The sequence below is a fragment of the Talpa europaea genome (genome assembly GCF_964194135.1).
Source record: "Talpa europaea genome assembly, chromosome: 6".
NCBI classification, from domain to species: domain Eukaryota; kingdom Metazoa; phylum Chordata; class Mammalia; order Eulipotyphla; family Talpidae; genus Talpa; species Talpa europaea.
This window is the reverse complement of record NC_140072.1, coordinates 81274636-81295046: the sequence shown is the minus strand read 5'-3', so window position 1 is coordinate 81295046 and position 20411 is coordinate 81274636. Positions and strand designations below refer to the sequence as shown.

The window sequence follows — 20411 nt, the reverse complement described above, 5'->3', positions numbered from 1 at the left end:
GCCCAGAGATTGAGTCAGGCAACTCTTCCAACTAGTAACAATTCTTTGTGTCAGGATTTCTTGTCTTTTAAATCTTACTTAAAATGTTTGGTTTGAGCTAATTTCCTCTTCAGTCTTAAACAGGACACAGAGAACAGCTGGTAACCATCCTGTACGGAAGCAGTCTTCTGCACGCTCCGACACTGCTGTTAAGTTACCTTGCTACTTTAAGTGCACAGGGCAGCCTACTGCCAGTATTTTCCAGCCTAAAATTTAGCCACATTTGCTTTATGGAATTGAATGTTGGGTCCTCACCCGTGCTTTTGTCTGTGTTTGCATGGATCCCAAATTGCTTCTTAAAGAGAACTTTGGCCTTGCCCATCACACTCCTGTGCAGGCCTCCAAAGAAGCATGTGACCTTCCATTCAAGCCTACATTCTGTGAGCCCCTCAAAACTCCCTAAGAAGTCAGCATGCATCATGGCTGAGTGGCAGGGATTATAAGATGAGCAAGACTGCAGCCATTTTGAGAAATAACTGCCATCTCAAAAGGGCACAGCTAGTTTCGTTTCGAGGCAAAAACCACAAGCCAAGGGTAAACGAAACTTAGCTGGCACCATGAGAGCTATCCAATCAGGGTGGACCCTGCCCCAGATGTGAAAAGTCCCCGCATCCTGTCAACAAAGTACAAAAACAGCTGGTTGCTCTGGGAGGGGGTCCCTCTCTCAACCTGATGAGACTGCTGTGTCAGTACTCCAGGCAGAGTCGGACCCTAGCTTAAGCTAGCAATAAAGCCTTTTTGCTTTTGCATCTCTGGCTCCATGTGGTCTTTGGGAACCCCAGACGAAGTTGAGGCACCAACTCCTAACCAGATGACTGTCCTGTACCAGCTTCATGGAAGAGTTGCATGCCAGGCGGGCAGCTGTGACTAAAGAGTCAAGTTCACTGTTACTCCCTAGCTACCGAAAGCTTGACCAAGAGAAACATATTTTTGGAAAATATCTGCAGGTGTATCCCTTCCTGTGGGAAGTGACAAGGGGGGACCACTTTGTTTTGCCCAGCCTCTCTTTGTGCTTTTCTGCAGTGCACCGCAGGGCACCGGGGCCAGCACAGCAGGTGCTGTGTAAGGAAGAGGCATGGGAGGCCCTGCTGCAGCTGTCAGGTAGAGCGCGTTACTCTTGTTCATATCAGTGGACATGCAAGGGTTGGGGGCAGTGCTGCCAGGACTCAGAACAAGGAATACTTCTGTCTCCAAAGCATAGTTATTTTCACCGCATAGATACTAAGTCCTAACACTGATGATTTTCCATGTTGCTTTTGCTGTTAGATAACTCAGTCAAATTTGGAAACTATTTCTGAGCAATCCTGTTCAAAATTTTCTGAGAAGATATTTTGTATTTGTGCTCTCCAATATGGTGGCCACTAGTTGCATGTGTCTACTGAGACCCTGGAATGTGTCTACTGAGGCAAGGGGAACTGAGCTTTGTATTTTATTATCTTAAATTTTAAGTTGAAATGTGCAAACATAGCTAGTGGCTATCGAGTGAACAGCACAACTCAACAGAACAGACAGGAAATGACAAGCGTTCTCGAGGTCACACTGATACCCTAATTTCAGCTTTTCAGACCTTATTGAAGAATATTATAAACACTATACATACTGAAAAATGCACCCACCATAAATGCACAACTCAATGAATTTTCACAAATTGAACATTTGAATTAGTAGCACCGGGGTGAAGAAACAGAAGCGAAAGCTCCCCTCCCTCAGCCCTGGCCTGCCTGCCCTGTAATGAACACAGTACTCTCTACTACAGGGGAAGGAGTGCTAGTCAAAACATTGGGACTATGGCTATTACCTCTTTTTGTGTTTATATGTAGATCTCACTTTAAAAAAAAAAAAAAGATTTAAGGTAGGAATGGATCTGTAGTGGCAGGATGGGGACAGGGCAGGTTTTCTGATCCGGCAGAAGGGGTAAACGAGAATCCTGGAGCCCTTGGTGGCTTTCTCAGGCTTTTATTGAGCTTTTACATGTAGTGCAGCAACCAGGTGCATGGCAGGCATGGACTAAGTTGTAACACTGGCAGACCTCCCCTAGCAAGTCTTCACTCTGGGCTTCCCTGGTGTTCTTTCTCCCCTTCTCTCTCCTGCCTCTTCTGCTTCTTCTCTTGGTGAGGGACTATCTCAATACTCTTCCCATGGCCCACAGAAGTAAACAACACAGCTTACAACAATGTAACAACTGCAGGTGCCCCATCAGGCAGGGCAATCCTAATGGTGGGAGGGCAGAAAAGCCTGAAAAACCATTTACCCTACAGGATCCCAGGCTGCAGTGGCAGTGCTGAGCCCCAGCCACTAGACCACCACTGGCTGGTATCTCACAAAGCCACAGCAGGAACTTTGCTGCCGCTCAGGAAAGCAAGTGAAAAGAGGCAAATTTGTTTAAAGAAATAGAGCTAAGGTAAAGTTTATTAAGGAGAAAGGGAACAGAAATAAAGTGGGACTCGCAGGCTGGTTGAACCAGGCCAGGGAGGGGCAAGGAAGCTGAATGAGTCAGTGTCTGGGAGGTATTTAAATCTTTTTTCTCTATTATAAAATCTAATCATCCTCTCTGTGACTGGCTCTCAGCGGCTGTACTTCCCCGGGCAGCTGTGTCCAGCTTTACAGCTCTTTTCTTACTTAGTCTTTCTTTCCCCGCCCCTGTCCAAGTCTTTTAAAATTTACTGTCCTTATTAGCCTTAAAATTTACTGCCCTCATTAGCCCTCCTGGATGTCTCTGTCCTTATCTCAGCAGCTTTCTTAACTCTCCAAAGTCCCTGCCTGTGCTGCTCCGGAAGTTGCCTAATTAACCATCACTTGCCCTGGGCCTCAACACTTGGTTCACTGTACTTTCCAATCATATTTATCCTTCATTTCAAATACTGTCAGTATGCCAATATTTTTATTAAACTTCTTATTGGCATCTATTTTTTTTTTAATAGAGGCATGTTTTATTTATTTATTTGTTTGTTTGTTTTGTTTATACAAGCACTGGGTACAGTCAGAAGCGCGGGAGGATGAGAGAATTCACCAGAGCCAGAGTGGGGAACATAACAGCAAACCGACGACGAAATACACTGCTGAGGGGAGCAGTGGGTGCCGCAGGAGAGGTCCGCGCGCCATGTGGGATCCTCCCCCGGTGGGCGGGGAGCAGCCGGGGATCGAACTGGCGCCGCAGAGGCCGCGGGCAACTTTGCAACCCAGCGCTCAACCGCTGCGCCACCAGGGAGGCCCTTGGCATCTATCTTTGTCAACCATCTTAAATCTTTTTTTTTTTTTTAAAGTGAGATCTACATATAAACACAAAAAGAGGTAATAGCCATAGTCCCAATGTTTTGACTAGCACTCCTTCCCCTGTAGTACAGACTAGTGTGTTCATTACAGGGCAGGAAGGCCAGGGCTGAGGGAGGGGAGCTTTCGCTTCTGTTTCTTCACCCCGGTGCTACTAATTCAAATGTTCAATTTGTGAAAATTCATTGAGTTGTGCATTTATGGTGGGTGCATTTTTCAGTATGTATAATGTTTATAATATTCTTCAATAAAAATGTAAAAAGTAACTATTATGTTCAAAATATAATGTTAATTTAGTGGAAAGATTCATAAATCACAGGTCTCCTTGACTTCTGAAGGCTAAAATTCAGTATCAAGTACTGATGCAAGTTTCTGACATGCATTTTCTAGAGTGATCTCAGCAACTCCTGATGCTAAAAACTACCCCCCCCCCCGCCACCTCCCTATCTCCCTGCCTTTTCTACCTACATCAGGCAATGCCAAGAAAGGAGGACAGGTAAGTTGCAGGAGGAGGATGGGTTTTTTCCATCTTCTTAGGTCTGAGTAAAACACATTTTCAAATTGTTATAAAAGGTTGAGGCACTTTCAGAAATAAAGGCCTCTCGGGTTTTCTTCTCCAAAGGAATTAAGTGGGAGGAGGAGTCTCTGAAATATGGGAATATAAGTCAACAGGGCAGGATGAAAAAATAAAATGCAATCTATATTTTCAGAAAAAAAAATGAAAACTACCCATCTAAGATTTTCTTCCCTGTATAACCCCGCCTGACCATACAAAATCATTTAGAGAAAATTATAGTTGAAAATGGAGCCTTAGGGCCTCCCCAGTGGCGCAGCGGTTGAGCGCTGGGCTGCAAAGCTGCCTGCAGCCTCTGCAGTGCCAGTTTGATCCCTGGCTGGCTGGCGAGGGTCCCACATGGTGCGCAGACCTCTCCTGCCATGCCCGCTGCTCCCCTCAGCAGTGTACTTCGTCAGTTTGCCTGTTCTGTTCCCTGCTCTGTCTCTGGTAAATCCTCTTACCCTCCCGCGCTTCTGACTATACCCAGTGTGCATATAAATAAATAAATAAATCTTTAAAAGGAAAAAAAAAAGAAACTGGAGCCTTAGAAAACATACTGCTAAGGAGAATATGGCTAAACTGCATCCCTTCCCTGATGGCCTGAATACCTTAGTTTTGCTAAAGATGGAAACTTTTAAAAGTAACTTCAAAATATGGGCAGGGGTGTATCTCATGCTACAGCAGACAGTTGCTTCCTGCAGGGGAGCTGTCAGTGTAACCTGTCCCAAGAGCCATAATGAGGAATTACAAGCAGCGAGTGGTCATTGCTGCCCGTGTGCATTCAATTCCTCCACACATTGTTATTTTAAACAAAGGATTGCATTCCTGACACCAAGATACAAATCTTTCTTTTCACACTCTGATGCTAACTTCAAAAGCCTGCGCCTTTATGAGTTTTTTTTTTTTTTTATAACCTTTTAAACACAAGGATCTTCTTCAAAATATTTTTTCATGGTTCCATTGAGTGCAGTGCAGGTCAAGCTTTCACACTTTGTTCTTTCATTTATGTTATTACAGGGAGCAAGAGAGGAAAACTGTTCTGATTACTGCAAAAGAGGGGAAAAAATCCCTTCAGAGACAATCAATTTCATTTTGGTCTTTTTTTTTTTTTTAAAGATTTATTTATTTACACAAGAACTTGAGTACAGGGCAGAGACGCAGGAGGGTGAGAGAATTCACCAGAGATAGAGCGGGAGCAGAACAGGCAGCTGGACCCAAGACACTGCTGAGGGGAGCAGTGGGTGAGGCAGGAGAGGTCTGCTGTGCCATGTGGGTATCTCCCTGGCCAGCCAGGAATCAAACCCGTGCTGCAGAGGCTACGGACAGCTTCACAGCGCTGCGCTCAACCCACTGCGCCCCTGGGGAGGCCCCATTTTGGTCTTTCATTATAAACAAAATCCTTTCATTTTACTTATGGCCACTGCATTATGTTTTGCATAAAGAATTGGTAGTCTTCAGAAACAGAAAAAAATTTCTTACACTTCTAAAAGGATGACAGAGCAAATGCTAACATTCAATTTATTGAATAAGTTTATTATATAGTTCTTCATCTAGATAGTTCAAAGGGAAATCTGAAAATTACTAAGTTCCTTTAAATAGCAAATATCTCAAGGTTACCTTTCTCAAGGTTACCTTTCTACAACAGTGTGGCCTGGTTGTAGTTTTAACCAGTTATCTGACACATACTAAGTTCGCATTTCATTTTATGACCTGTGGATTATAGTCCTGAAGTGCAATGCCAAAACTAACAAAAAACTATGAAACTGTATCCATGATTCAAGTACTCACAAGCAGCGCCTTCAAGACAATGGCCCCTAACTCACTATTAGCTTTCTCACTTCAGGTAGTCAAGTGCAAAAACTGAGCTGCCAGAGGCAGAGGATTTTCCAAAAAACCAAAGTCCCATACACTGAGAACTTATTTACCTGTTACTTCAGAAGTGTCTTGGTTTGGTAAACACTTACAGGTAAAGTGTAGGGTGTCCTTAAAGCTATAAACAGAGTATCTCTAAAGAGTGTGGGACACCAGTGGAAGGACGGGAGGAGAAAGGGGTTCAGTAACTAAGTCAAGACATGAACCACAAGTAACAGGAGAATTTACTGCATCCATTAAAATGTATTTACTTACCCCTTTCCAAGTTTAATGAAAACATAAAGTACGAAGGAATCACTTACTCCTTAAAGCACTTATGAGAAAGTAGTATTTCAAGAGCTCACCAAGTTTTAACAACCTACTGCCAGCAGAAGGGTGGGGGCACTCCAGAGGGACACATGGGTATAGATATCATCTCTACTGAATGGCCATATATAATAATTTACAATGTCCATAGACTGGTTTTCCTGGAATTCCTTTACATAGGTAAAAACACCCTAAGTGTGAGGGAACACATTCGGAAATCATGAATAACAAGCTCCTTGGGATCTAAGTGCATCTGAAATCCCCAGAGGCCACAGGTATTTCCCGGAACAGCCTTTGAGAACCCTGGGGAGGAGCAGGTAGTCATCTCACCCAGCACATGACCATGACGGTGAAGCGAAAGAGCCCTTCATGGTTTAGGTAGTCTGCACACCTTGACCTGACCTCAGAGCCAGACTGAGCATCACTGATCTCTCCTTTTTCGTTGCCCTATAGCACCCACTAACTCAGGTTCCCAGCAGGGGAGACTCACTTGTTTCTCAGTTCCCCCAACACAGACAGGGAGACAGACAGACTTTCCTCAAGGTACCTGCAGAAGGATCTTGTTTCCATCGTGGTCCTCCGTCTGCCAGCGTCCCTCACTGATGGGGCTGCAGGGGTTGGGCAAGAGAGGAACAAGCTCCCCGATGTCCTTGACTCGGAACTCCAGCACCGAGGAGTCGGTGGGGACGGGGGTCTGGTCACTGGGCAGTCTTTTCAGGGAGAACTGGATGTCCACATCCAGGTTGGAGAAAATGGGGAAGATGCAGAAGTCTGTTTTCCTCTGGCTGGGGCTTCGCCTGAGGATCAGCTCATAGAACTTGAGGATGTCGGAATAGTTGTCGTGGCGACAGTAGATGGTGAAGCGCACGATTTCCTTGCCATAGTGCACGGGCCGGATGGCCCACAGTGGGGTCCCTGGGGCCAGAGTGAAAAAGTCCTGGCTGCAGGGCAGGTAGGGCAGGAGCCTGCCAGGCACGCGCTCCGTGTGGTGGTGGCGCCAGGGCGGCCGCTGCAGGGAGCGGTGCAGCTGCAAGATCTGCTCCTCCCCGTACTCCTCCTGCAGGAAGAGCACCACGGCCAGCGCGGGCTGCGTGGCCTTGGGGGGCTTCCTCTTCCGCCGGTATGCCCTCCTCTCAGAGACCCGGAACAGCTGGAGGTCTGGGTGGATCCAAGCCAAGACCTTGTCGATGGCCTCCTGCAGGGGCTGGGATTCTCCCGGGTCTGCAATGATGTGGATGCTAACCAGGAAAGGGTCCTGTGCTTCTTCCACAGAAAGTTCACCTGGGAGCGCATAAAAGAAAAACAAAGAATTTGCGACTGTGTCATGAGGGTGACATGTAAGACCTGCAGGAAGAGATGCTAAATTCTAACTGCACTGATGTGACGATCGTTATGATTTTCTGATCCCAAGTTCATGTGCAAACTTTTGTTGTAGGACCCTAGAAGCCCAAACTAAAGAACTACTGCTACAATGGTATCCACTCTGGGCAATGCTAGGAGAGCCTCTGCGCTGTACTTCATCGGGCTGAGTTTACCTTCCATCAGCCACAGAAGTTAGATGTCCGTTCATCTGGAAGGGAGAACTGAGCCATCAGAAAAGACGTGCATTAAGTGTACACCATTTGTTATCTCCTTATCCCACACATCTTTCCTGCACCCTGCACTCCTCTGGTTTCATTAATTTTGCTTGTTCCTCGAACCAACACGTATGGGATCCTTTCTTATGCTTTGTGCCAGGTGGCACTTACTCTCTGAAAGATCAAGCCCCCTGGCTGCCAAGGGGTCCTGCCAATGGTGTCTGGATGGTAGGGTGGTCTGGTTATGATCAGCTTGCTGCGGGAGACACAGGGGGAGAACCCGGGCACATGCCATGTTCTTGTTGTCAGAGCCTACTGGGGCTGCGGTTAGAGGTGGAACATCGGGAGCTGGGGGCACCGCTACCTGTGTATTGCTGCTCATTGGGCCAAGGCCGCACAGTAGCCAACACAGCTCAAGTGGGTCAGCTACCCTCCCTATGTCCTCTGGCAGAACACTGGGAAGTCTCGAATTCCAAGGATGAAACTGACTGTTTAACCTGGGAACATGTTCCCAGGGGATCAGCTTTTTGCTGGCCACAGCGGCGATTTCAGGTAGGGTTTGATCCAACAAATATTCTGTGTATTCTATCATATAAACCAAGGGCTTGCTCCTTTAAAACATGGCTCTGTTTGCATTTACATGAGTTTTATGGGATCTAAGGGGAGGCAAGAAACCGTTAAATCTAATGTGACTGAGGGCTGGAGTTGCCCACCATGTAGACCTGGCTTCATACAATGCCCACAGACTGTCTGCAATGCCCACAAGGGTTAGGCTGAGGGCAACCAAGTCATCAGCATTCGTCAGATATGATGTGCTCTTAGGAACCATAAACTCCCTCAGCTCACAGGAAAAAAGGTAATTTTTTGTTGCTGTAGGTGAGCAAGATATTCCAAGTGGGCTTACAGGTACATTTCATCATATGAACCAATAATAATATGGTTTTAGTTTTGTTGGATCAAAACCTGTCTGATATTTTAGTCCAACTCTGTTAAGGTATCTTACTTAGAAACTGTTTAGTTTGTTGTTGCCTCCCTTCCTATTTACTCATTCATTCACCCATTTCTTGAGCAGTCATTGAATAGGTACCAGGCCCCGGGGAAATAAGGAAGCTGCACTCACGGGTGCTACAGGCTCTGGGGTGAACAGGGTTCCCTTAGAATTGTGCTGTTACAACCTGCACAACCACAGGCAGCAGCCCTTCAAAGAACCATAAGCCACAAATGAGAACGTGACGGTTTAGTTCGGAAACAAAGACATAAAAAATCAAAATTCAATCTGAGAGATGCCTATAGGAAACCCACCAGAGTAGCATCCAGTTGAGGGGTTAGAGTCTAAAGTCACCATGAGATAAAAATTATCAATAAACAGTATTACCACTGGAAGTCCCTTGAATTTACAATATAGGAGAGAAGGTACTGCCTTGCCACAGGCAGCAAGCCAGATGGATGTTCCTCTGGCTGAACACTGGATAAAACACCAGGCTTGCTGCATGGTTGTGTTATAAAAGAAAAGTTTTGTATCATTCAACACTAGACCCCTAGTCAATAGATAATACCTTCTACTCTACAACAGGCTTTCAGGAACCTGTGAGGCTTCTGGAACCTAAGGATAAACCTAAGGATGACTAAGGAAATACAGCAAAGTTAACTTCCAGTACTCCCTTAGTCACTGTGGAGGGGCAGGTGGAGTTATTTAAACTCCTCCTTGCTCTCTAGCTAAGCTTGTATTTCTCAATTTGTTTGGGTTAAATATAAGCATGAGCCACTTTTTTCCTCCTCTGAGAAGCTTTGGGGTAAAGGACATCTCACTTAGAGTAACCTCAAATATGGCAATAGCACTTCTGGAGAGGGAAGACCTTTTATGAAGGCTCAGAACTACAAAAAACAAGCACATTTGGAAAGGGGGTGGTAATTCTGAAACATGGCAACAGATGTAGAAGAAAGGGGGGTTGAAGCCACACAGAACAGGGCTTCAACTCTACCGATAAGGGGCAATCATTGATAAGGGGAAATTTTAAATTTTAATTAGGAAATTTTAATTAATTTTAATTTGGGTCAGCAAAGGAAGCAGATGGAGCACAAGGGAAGAGTCTAGACAAGAGATAAGGAGGGTGGGACAGCACATGAGATTGCATTACAGGCCCTTGTTCTTTACTCAACATTATTTCTTTGCTGCCATGTGACTCCAGTTCTTCCCACTAGGTGGGTGGAGTGCATTTCCTCACTGACTTCGGACCAGACCACAAGCTTAGCTTCTCCAATATAAAGAGACAACAATGACATGTTTCAGCTTCTTGTGCTTCTGACATCATCATAAGAAGAATATGCTGGGAATAGTCAGAAGGATGAGAGATATGTGGGCAAGAGTCACCCTACTTGAAACACAAGACACATGGTAAGAGCCACCCAGCTGAGCCTGGTCTAGATCAGCTGACCCAAGACACACCAGAAAAAACAGATGACTATTGCTTTAGGCTGCTGTTTGTGGATAGTTGATACTTAGCAATATTTATAGATGCAGGTGGAATCAGTAGGTATAGATTGTCAGGCAATTTAGGAGTCCCAAGTGACAGGCTTGGGGGTGGGAGCAGGAGAGCAGTGTTCCTTCTGTTTCTGGTTTGAACAACAGGTCTGATGTTCACGCTTAACTGAGGCAGGAAGTAGAGGAAGAAGAGCAGGTTTGTAGGAAAAGATAAGGGATTCTATTTTGCCATGGTGGCTTGAGAGGCCTGAGTGACTTCCAGGAGGGACGTTATGTTGGCAACTGGACCAGCCCATTGTTGAGGTGACAGGTTGAATTTAAGGATGGGCCAGTTACCTTTAGAAAGCAAGGGCTTGTTCCTTTAAAACATGTCTCTGTTTGCATTTACATACGTTTTAAGTGCTCTCAGGGGAGGCAAGAAATGTAATCTGTTTTATGTAGTAATCTGATAAATGTGTGTACCCATATCCATTTGAATAGTGAAAATTCACCATGATGACTTTAAAAAACATTTAGAATTCAAGGATCATTCTGGTTCTTTTCTTTACTTGCTCTTTCTGCCCACCAGGCTACTTTCTGCTTCACTGAACATTAGCCCTGCTATCAGCAGAAACCCGGTTGAAACAAATGTAGTGAAAATGCAAACCAATATATTTTTCCACCAGTCAGTAACTCCAGTAGAGGAAGAAGACACCACAGCCATCTTGAGGGCACACTGCTTTGCCATGGTACCCTAATCTCCCAACAGTGAAGAAATGTGACTACTAAACATTAATGAATGCTTAACATAAACAGGGAGGGACAGGATGGTTTTCAACAATTGGGGGGATGAATTTACTTGAGAAAATTGCAGATGATTTCCGTGATAATAAACGATATATGGAGTAGAAAGAATCTGGAAAATGAAATCAGAGTGGTCAGGTTCTTTAGTGCCCTCAAACCCCTTAGATGTTTGAGATCTTCAAGACCCGTTAAGAGGCTGATCCCCTTTCAGGGTCTTGAGCACGAGGTGATGTGTTAGCTCACACACGACACTCACAGTGGGCCAGCACTTCTCCAAGTATGAGCTCACTTAATCCTCACAACAACCTAAAGGGAATCCTCATACCCATTTTAGAGGGCAGGGAGAGCAAGGCACAGTGAGGCGCAGTGAGCTGCTACGGCCACACAGACAGTCCACAGATGACCACTTGGCTGCAGCACCGGGGTCTGTGCCACCCCTCCAGGCTCTGCAGAGGAGTTGCTCATCCTCACCACCATATTTGCTTCATGGCAGAACAAGCAGCTGTTGCTCTCCATCCCTTTCTGGCCACACAGCTGCTACCTCACCTCCCTCTCCTCCACCCCTAGCTCCACTGACCTCTCAGTCACCACTCAATAGCTTCATATCTTGGATGCTCATTTACAACTTCCTTCTTCGAGCCCTGAGTTTCTGAGGAAGAATAACTCAGAATCAGCCTCCCTTTTGGCACATACCCAGGTTTTTACATCTGAGCACTGCCCTTGAGGGCAACCCAACCAGGCCAGCATTGCAGGTGGATGCAATAGGGAAAGAAAAGCCAAAGAGTGACACAAGAAAGCTCGCAGCAGGGGTGAGGGGCCTAGGAGTGTAGAGACCCAGGATAAGGTAGCTTCTGAGTGCTGGGTCAGAGCTCTCAGGGGCCTCAGAGCTGGACCGGTCTGTGGGCCTCACAAAGGTTTCCCAGAGAGCAGTAACAAAGACCTTGCTGAAGTCTGCATGGGTGAGTGAATGTTTACTGTTTTGCAAAAGGGCAAGATGCCAGGCCTCAGAGCAGGGGCTGGGCTCTGAAAGGCATTGACCAGGCACCACTTGCGCTGACTGCCTGACTGCTAGGGAGAGCAAGGAAGGAAGACGAAGACCTAACCCCAGCACTTGCTTTAAACTGTGCGAAGAAAGGAGGTGTAAGTGGCTAAAATCCTGCCCTAAGAAGAGTGAAAAGAACACATGGTACATAGTATGCTCTGGCCATCACCAACATGTGCCCACTGCACAGGACCCTAAAATAAACTGGTTTAAAGAGCCAGAGAATGCAGCGGGCTAGATGGGATACTGGGTATTTGATGGACAGGAGAGAAAATGTGAATTATTAATTGTCATGAAAAGCCTCGATATCTTCCTGCAAAGCAGGGACTGCTCTCTGCCGTTATCATATCTATTACATGTCTTCTCAAAGACCTCAGAGAGCACCTGTTCAGTTAGGGAGGATACAGACCAAAAACAAACCAGGTAAAAGACACCAGTTACAGGATGGGAGCTGTTTACACATTGTTAACAAAGCTTTCAAATTAGTTTGTGCTTCCCAAAAGGACAAGGAAGGTTCTTTTCTATGTGATTATATACAATTAGATTTTTTGATGAAGTCAAACAAAGCAACTTTAAGCATTGCACTAGGTCAGGGTTTCTATGAGGTGTAAAGTATACTATGAATCTGAGTATTTGTTACATTTCTCCCCAATATTTCACCTCTTCTGTCTACCCCCCCCCTTCTTAGTCTCTTAAGAGAAAACAATTTAGACAACAGTAATTGTGCATTAAACTCCTATTTGCTAACAATATCCTAAAACCTCTACATACACTATGTCATTTAATCTTTGGAAACAATACCACAATAAAGGTATATTTTCATTGTGCAGGGGAAATGCTGACTGACTCGCCAAAGATCAGTGAGCTCCGGAAGAGCAAGGGCTATCTGAACCCTACACTTGTGTTCATCCCCAAGGATCTGGCTTTCTAGCTCTCAAGTCCCTCATACTTACATTCATCTTGTTGGGCTCCTACCCTGAACCTCAGCCTGCTTGCCTGATCACAGAAACGATGGCTCACTTTTTTCAGGCCACTTGGGAGGACAGTCTTCTGAGAAAGTACTGACCATTATGCCTGGGAAGTTCCTGGCAATCCCTGACATACGTGGGTCTGACAGATGAGCGGGAGGAGACTGAGGTCCTCTGCTTGTGACAGATGTCCTTCTGGATGCTGGATCTCCCACTGGGCATTCTCAATGCCATGTGCACGGAAACCCATTGCTGCCATTCTCTGCATCTCGGGTTTCGCACCAGCCATGTCTGCACTGTCTCCTGATACTCTGTGGCTCCAGACTGGCCCTCCCCAAGTTGGCTAACTGCTGTGTCCCTAAAGCACATCCCAACAGCAGGTATTTCTAGTTGATTCCCTAGATCTCTCCTCCCAACGGGACTGCCTGGCTGAGTCCCAGGATATGGTAAGTTCAAATACCTCTTGCTAGATGTTTTTGGCAATGATTGATATTGCTGTCAATTTATCCACAACTTATCACTGATAACTGCAACTGTTCATTTAATCAAGGACTGTTCATTGAGCACCTACTACATGCTGGGCACCACAGGATGCAGTGGTAAGCAAAACAGTCTTTGCCTTCATAGATCTTATGATATAGTGGGAAAGACAGATAAGAAACCAATGTAGATGAAGTCAGATAGCTAAGTGAAAGAGACACTTCAGTCATAACTGTTTACTATCCGCTACGTAAACTGCCAAGCACCATTCCAGGCTCTAAGAACTTCCAGCACATCAGTGGTCCATAAGGCCCTTGGAGGCTGACAGAATCTGAATGAGAGCAGCCCCAGCTGATGCAAATTGTGTGGTTTAAGGAATCCAGCCCCAGCATTAAGCTGGAGGTCCTCTAACCTCATGCACATGAGTTGAATAAACTCCTTAGAGGTTGAATAAACTTATTTACATTAGGAGCTAGAATACTTGATCTACTGACCTGTCAAGCAGACTCAATGATCAAGAGGTAGAAAACTCAGATGAAAGGGTGGGTGAAGTACATAACGAGGACATACCCAAGTGTAGGCTGATGCTGGGCAGCAAAATCAGGACAGAAAGCAGAGGGGGCAGAGGCTCTAGAGCAACAAGGCACGTAAAATCCACTGTGCTGGGAAGTGCCAGAGTGGGCCAACCTCCCCTGTTGAGCTGCATGGTCTTCCTGGAATGCCTAAAATAAATGCTTTCACAGGGGCTTCCAAATTCCGTCCCAGGAGAGCCTATTCATCTGGAATGTAATGAATCAACTTGCCTCATCTCTTTTTTTCAGTTTTTTTTTTTTTTAAGCTAGTTTCTTGAACCACTAAACTAATTGAAAAATTGAAGCAATTCCATTTGGCCCTGCCAGTGCCTCTGATAAAACCTCAGACTTCTCAATTATTAGTAATTTTATGATTTCAACAAGACCATTGGGTGGTCTGCAACTTTCGGCTGTGAAAATGGGAAGACTGATCCCACTGCCAGCCCCAAACTGAAGTCAACATTAGATGCAGTGTTGGGAGTAGTGGGAACCTGGCAGCAATGAGGTGACATGCAGTGTTTTTAACATGGGGCACCCACACCATTTATAATATAGATAATAAGGTCCTCTCTCAGCCTGAATTTACAGAACTTTCCTGTAACTGAAGAATAGAATGTAAGCTGAAAAAGCCAAGCCAAAATCTGTAATTTCATTTGATAGAATAGGAAAATACAGAATCATTCCTGATCTTCAACCCTCTCAAGTTTTTGTAACATGGCTGAGGTAGAATTCTAGTTATTTGGCTGTTCTCTCAATTTTCATCATCTTCTGCAGATACAATGATAAAGATCTGGATGTGTGACTCACATTCCTGAGCTTATTCTGAAAACAGGATACTATTAAGAAAGACTATAGAGAGTGAGGAGATATTTTAGATATCCTGAATTTTTTTCCACTTAGAAATGGGACATCCGTTTTACATTAAATGTATTTCTAAGCTCATTCTGAAATGAACCTTCCTGATGAGAAGAGGAGGAAGGAAAGGCCAGATACTAACCAGAGAGTCATTGCAAAGACACTTTATATTATGACATAGCTTGACATAAATTCTGGAAAAGGACCAGGAAGTTGTTGGGAATAAATGCAGCTAGGAACATAAGCACTCCTAGCAGAGTCATCTAAATCCTGAGGACCGTAATGATTTTGAAAGTTCATGAGAATGTGAGACAGGCCCCCACACAGCAAAGTCCAGTGCCTACCAATGTAATAAGGCCCTTCGTGTATTAAAGTTAAAGGGCACAAAATGACTGAAAAGATTCTAGTGTCCTTTCTTCTACTCCATATTTCAATTCTTTGAACCACATTATGTACTGTCATTTTAATCAGTAGCAAACTCATCCTGAGAGACCCAGAACTTCATCAAAAGTCTGAATTTGGAGATATGGTAGCAGGGCTTACAAACAATATGGTATGGTAAGAATATTCATCTTGTTTTAAGAAGCAAAATACATCTATTGAAACAAAACAGACAAAAGAAGAGGATAGTAACCAAAGCCTATCCCAAGATTTGTTCATTAAATAACTCTAGGCCTCTCAGCCTTCACCAGAACTAGAGGAATCCTTGTAATTATAGTAATTAAGATTTTTTAAAAGATTTATTTATTTAATTATACAAGAACTGGGGTATAGGCCAGATGCATGGGAGGGTGAGAGGATTCACCAGAGACAGAGAGGGGAGCAGAACAGGCAGACTGACGAAATACACTGCTGAGGGGAGCAGCAGGCGTGACAGGAGAGGTCTGCTGCGCACCATGTGGGAGCCTTGCCGGCCGGCTGGCCAGGATCAAACCAGCACTGCAGAGGCTGCGGACAGCTTCACAGCGCAGCGCTCAACTGCCTGCACCACCAGGGAAGGCCCTAATTAAGATTTATTTTAAGAAGGGATTTATTTTGGCAAGGTGTCAAGAAATCAGATGAACAAAGATCAGTGCTTACAACCGTTCTAGGAAAAAACACTACATATGGGCTTATTAAATAGATCCTGGAAGCCACAGTAGAAATATGGCTTTGTTCATAATCAAACTATCAACGTAAGAAGAACAGCTCCTGGACTTATTTTTTGACATAAAATCAGACAAAATATTCAAATGTGTTGGCAATTTGAATAAGGGACAAGTTCCTGGTCCTTGTTTCTAGGTTTCCTTAGAAGCCTGGACTTTGCAGACCAGGTGCAGAATAACTGCAAGATATGAGCGAAAATGAAAGAAGGGTGAGGTGGTGAGCCCAGCTCCCTCATTTAAGACGAGGTCAGGTGACCTGCTCAAATTGATGAGGTTAGTCAGTGGCAGGTCTAGAAAGAGAACAAACATCTTCCAACTCTCAATTTGGGGCTCACTCCTTCGCACCTCAGCATGTGTCTACTCACACTCATGGCCCTGAGACCGCAAAGAAAGCAGAAGACATGGTTCCTTTGGGAGCTCACACCCTAACTGAGGAAGAAAGGTGTTTACACATGAGCAATATTAGAAAAATACAAAACTGGAATAAGCTTGAAATGAGGTAGCAGATAAATTTCAAAGTTAATAACCAACATTTCCCTTTCATATACTTTTCCCATTGCCTTCCACCTTCAGTGTCCAGCCTGCTGTTCATGGCTGAACAGGAAGGGAGAGGTACATAAATCCATTAATTAAATTTCTGAATTTATGTGTTCCTCCCCTCCCATCCAATCATGGCAAAGGAAATAGTCTTGATGGGCAAGATTCTTTGTCAAAAAGGTGGAGTTTTAGAGCCAGGAAAACCTTTTCCAAGTAAAAAAAAAAAGGCTAGACACCTAGAATATAGGGTTTGCCCCATGAAGAATGTGTGATGAATGTATGATGTTACAAGCACCTCATTTTCAGTTCAGAAGATGTCAGGTTTGTGGTTCAGGTTGGAAGAAGGTGATAGGACCTGAGTCTAGATGCCAGAAGGTTCCTGAGAAGGGTCGTGTCTGCAACTGCAGCGGCAGGGACCCCAGAGATAGCAGACCTTGCCAGGGAATGAGAGCAGCAGCTAAAGTTCATCCTGATTACAGAGAAATATAGGCGTTCAATTTTCACAGCATGTGACTGCAAAATTCATACTCACTGTAACTGGAGGTTCCTAAAGAGTTCTAATGGAGAATAAAAGTGTTATAATCCAAACTAATGGTGACCACTCAAGCATGCCAACTCAATGAAAGACTTCCAACCTCAAAATCAAGTTATCTGTGACCCCTACATATTGAAGCCTCACTATGCTTGAGCCTAGGCAATGAGCTATTTAAAGTGGAATCACAAAGGAAGTCCAATTCTCCTCGTTACAGACAAGGAAAAGGACTTCTTATAACTTGATACAAGAAGGAAAGTATTCCAAACACACACGGCATGGCTCAGTCTCTTTGTATAAATAATAATGTCCAAAGATGTCAGGGTGAGCTAAAAATAAAAGATGTTGTGACAGCAGATAGAATATTCCTTCCTTTCCATAAGTTTGTTGTACAAAATAGAAGCAAATGTGGAAGAAGAGTAAGTTTACAGAGAAGAAAGGAAGTCTGATGAGATGCTCTTCACTTTCCTCATCAATTCTGAGTATTATAACTTTTAGTGGATAAGACCCAGCTTTTTGTACAGCATTTCCCAAATATTTCCAAACTTTTATCCCATTAGAAAGAAAACTAAGAGCAACAATATTGATATGAATAAGAATAAAAAATATGCAGAGCAAGGATAGCCTTGCTGTTGCTGCTACTGCTGTCTGAGGTAGGAGCAGGTATATAATCAATACCTTGTTTTTAAGAAGCAACAGAAGAGACCTTCAGTGAGACCTACCAGCACCCCTGCCCAAACCAGCAGAGGCCTCGCAACCTTCAGCAAGACCCTGCCAGCACTCACCCAGACAACCAGAGACCTTGCAACTTTCTGTGAGACCCCACCAGGGCCCACCTAGAATGCCAAAGTGACCAGGAGCCTGGAGAGACACTGCCAGCACCACTCAACCCAGAAGAGGCCTTGTGATCTTCTACAAGACCCAGCCAGTGCCCATCCAGGTTGACAGAGTCCCCACAGGGGACTGACAGCACCCTGCCAGCACCTGCCCAAACCTAGAGAAGCATTGTTATCTCTCACAAGATCCCCACCAGCACCTGCACAGCCTAGTGAGACCCTGGATCCATGTTAGAGAGACAGTCAGAGTGAACAGAGGCCACACGGCCTCCCATGAGACCCCACCATCTGCTCACCCAGATAGGTGAGACCCCTGACCAGTTGGGGGTGGGGCACACCTAGAGGAAAACCCACAAAGAGCAGCTGGGTTCCAAAGCTAATTATAGGCGGAAGGAAAAACCCCAACAAAGAGCAACATGAGTCCCTAAGGGAGCAGTACAGCAGGGAGAGAACAAATCTCCAGAACCCCAGCGCATAGACACAGAAGCTTTTTTTGTTTATTCCTATCAGACATAGAGTGGAGAATGGCAATGAGAAGAAAGAAAACTCAGAAAAGCAAATGAATGTCCTTAGAAGTAAAATCAAGGAACTGGAAACCAAAAATGAAGCTCTAAATTAGATAAAAGATGAAATTTCAGGATTTCAAAAGAGAGATACAGGAGACAAAAAATTCAGGAATAAGTCATGGAAGCAGAATAAAGTGGAACAATGAGCCCGTGTAATTAAAGATACAAATGTACAGGTGGAGAAGTAAGGAGAGAAACTAAATTTAAAAAATGAAGAAAGAGGGCCTCCCCTGGGGGCGCAGCTGTTGAGTGCTGGGCTGCGAAGCTGCCCACAGCCTCTACAGCGCCGGTTCCATCCCTGTCCTCCAGCGAGGGTCCCACATGGCTTGCAGACCTCTCCTGCCGCCCGCTGCTCCCCTCAGCAATGCACTTTGGTCCTTCTGCCTGTTCTGTTACCCGCTCTGGTGAATTCTCTCACCCTCCCGCACTTCTGACTGTACCCAGTGCCTGTATGAATAAATTAAAAAAAAAAATGAACAAACACTCTGAGAACAACCCAACTCCATGGGAAAAGGCAACACAAGAATAATAGGAACACCAAAGAGGGAAGAGAGAAAGGAACAGAAAATGCACTTAAAGGAATAATGGAGAAAAGCTTCCTGAACCTAGAGAAGAGAATAAATGTACAACCCCCGGAAGCTAAAAGAACCCTGGCATACCTAAAACAAGAGCAACACAAACATACCAAGTGAAATTTCCAGAGTTCAGGAAAAAGAAAGAATATTGAAGCTGGCAAAGGGGAAGAAGCAGATAACTATAATAGGTTCCCCGATCTGGCTAACATCAGACTTCTCTGAAGAAACACAAGTGAAGAGAAGATGGAGTAGAGTGTTCCAAAAACTTAAAAAGGAAAATTGCCAGCCAAGAATCCTCTATCCTGCAAGAGTCTCCTTCAGATATGAGGGAGGAATAAAGGCCTTTTCAGACACAGAAAAGATCACGGGGTTTGCAAACACTAAACCACTCCTCCAAGACATATTGAAAGGAACTTACACACTGAAATCAAAAAGAGGAACATACACAAAGAACTAAATAAGGAAATATTAAGGATAAAATGGGAGCAATGGACTATCACATATCAATAATCACTTAAATGTAAATGGACTAAACTCACCAATCAAAAGACAGAGTATCTATTTGGATCAGGAAAAAGAATCCAACCCTCTGCTTTTTATAGGAGCTAGACCTAAACTCCAAAGACAATCACAGGCTCAAAATAAAGGGTTAGAAAGCAATCCTTTAAGCAATAGGACTTTAAAAAAGGTAGGGACAACCACACTATCAACCAAATAGATTTCCAGTTAAAAAAGGTAACAAGAGACAGAGTGGGACACTATATAATGATTAAGGGAATGATACATCAAGAAGCCATAGCATTCATTATGGTATAGGCACCAAGTGAAGGAGCACCAAAATACATTAGGCAACTACTATCACTCTGCAAACAAACGTTGGCGAAAAAAACATTTGTGGTAGGAGACTTCAACATCCCACTTTTTTTTTTTTAACTTTTTTTTTTTATAGAGGCATGTTTTTTTATTTATTTATTTGTTTGTTCGTTTGTTTTGTTTATACATGCACTGGGTACAGTCAGAAGCGCGGGAGGGTGAGAGAATTCACCAGAGCCAGAGCGGGGAGCAGAGCAGGCAGAAGGACCGAAGTACACTGCTGAGGGGAGCAGCGGGCGGCAGGAGAGGTCTGCACGCCATGTGGGACCCTCCTCCGGTGGCCGGGGAGCAGCCGGGAATCGAACCGGCGCTGCAGAGGCTGCGGGCAGCTTTGCAACCCAACGCTCAACCGCTGCGCCACCGGGGAGGCCCCAACATCCCACTCTTAACAATGGATGATCAACCAGACAGAAAATATACAGGGATACAATAGCCTCATAGACATACACAGGGCTCTGTACCCTTCCAAAAGTAGAATATATATTTTCCTCAAGTGCACAGGTGACATTCTCCAGAATAGACCATATTCTATGACACAAAACAAA

The 20411-nt window shown here is 44.6% G+C and overlaps 1 protein-coding gene across 1 annotated transcript in view; it reads right to left on the bottom strand.

The window, feature by feature from the left end:
• FAM124A (family with sequence similarity 124 member A) overlaps positions 1–20411 on the bottom strand; it is a gene marked incomplete at both ends in the record, with an annotated part of 91215 nt that overhangs the window by 50204 nt on the left and 20600 nt on the right. Inside the window, one exon of the mRNA XM_084235145.1 lies at positions 6591–7324. Within this exon, the coding sequence (XP_084091271.1) occupies positions 6591–7324 (734 nt within the window). The remainder of the gene's footprint in view (positions 1–6590; positions 7325–20411) is intronic.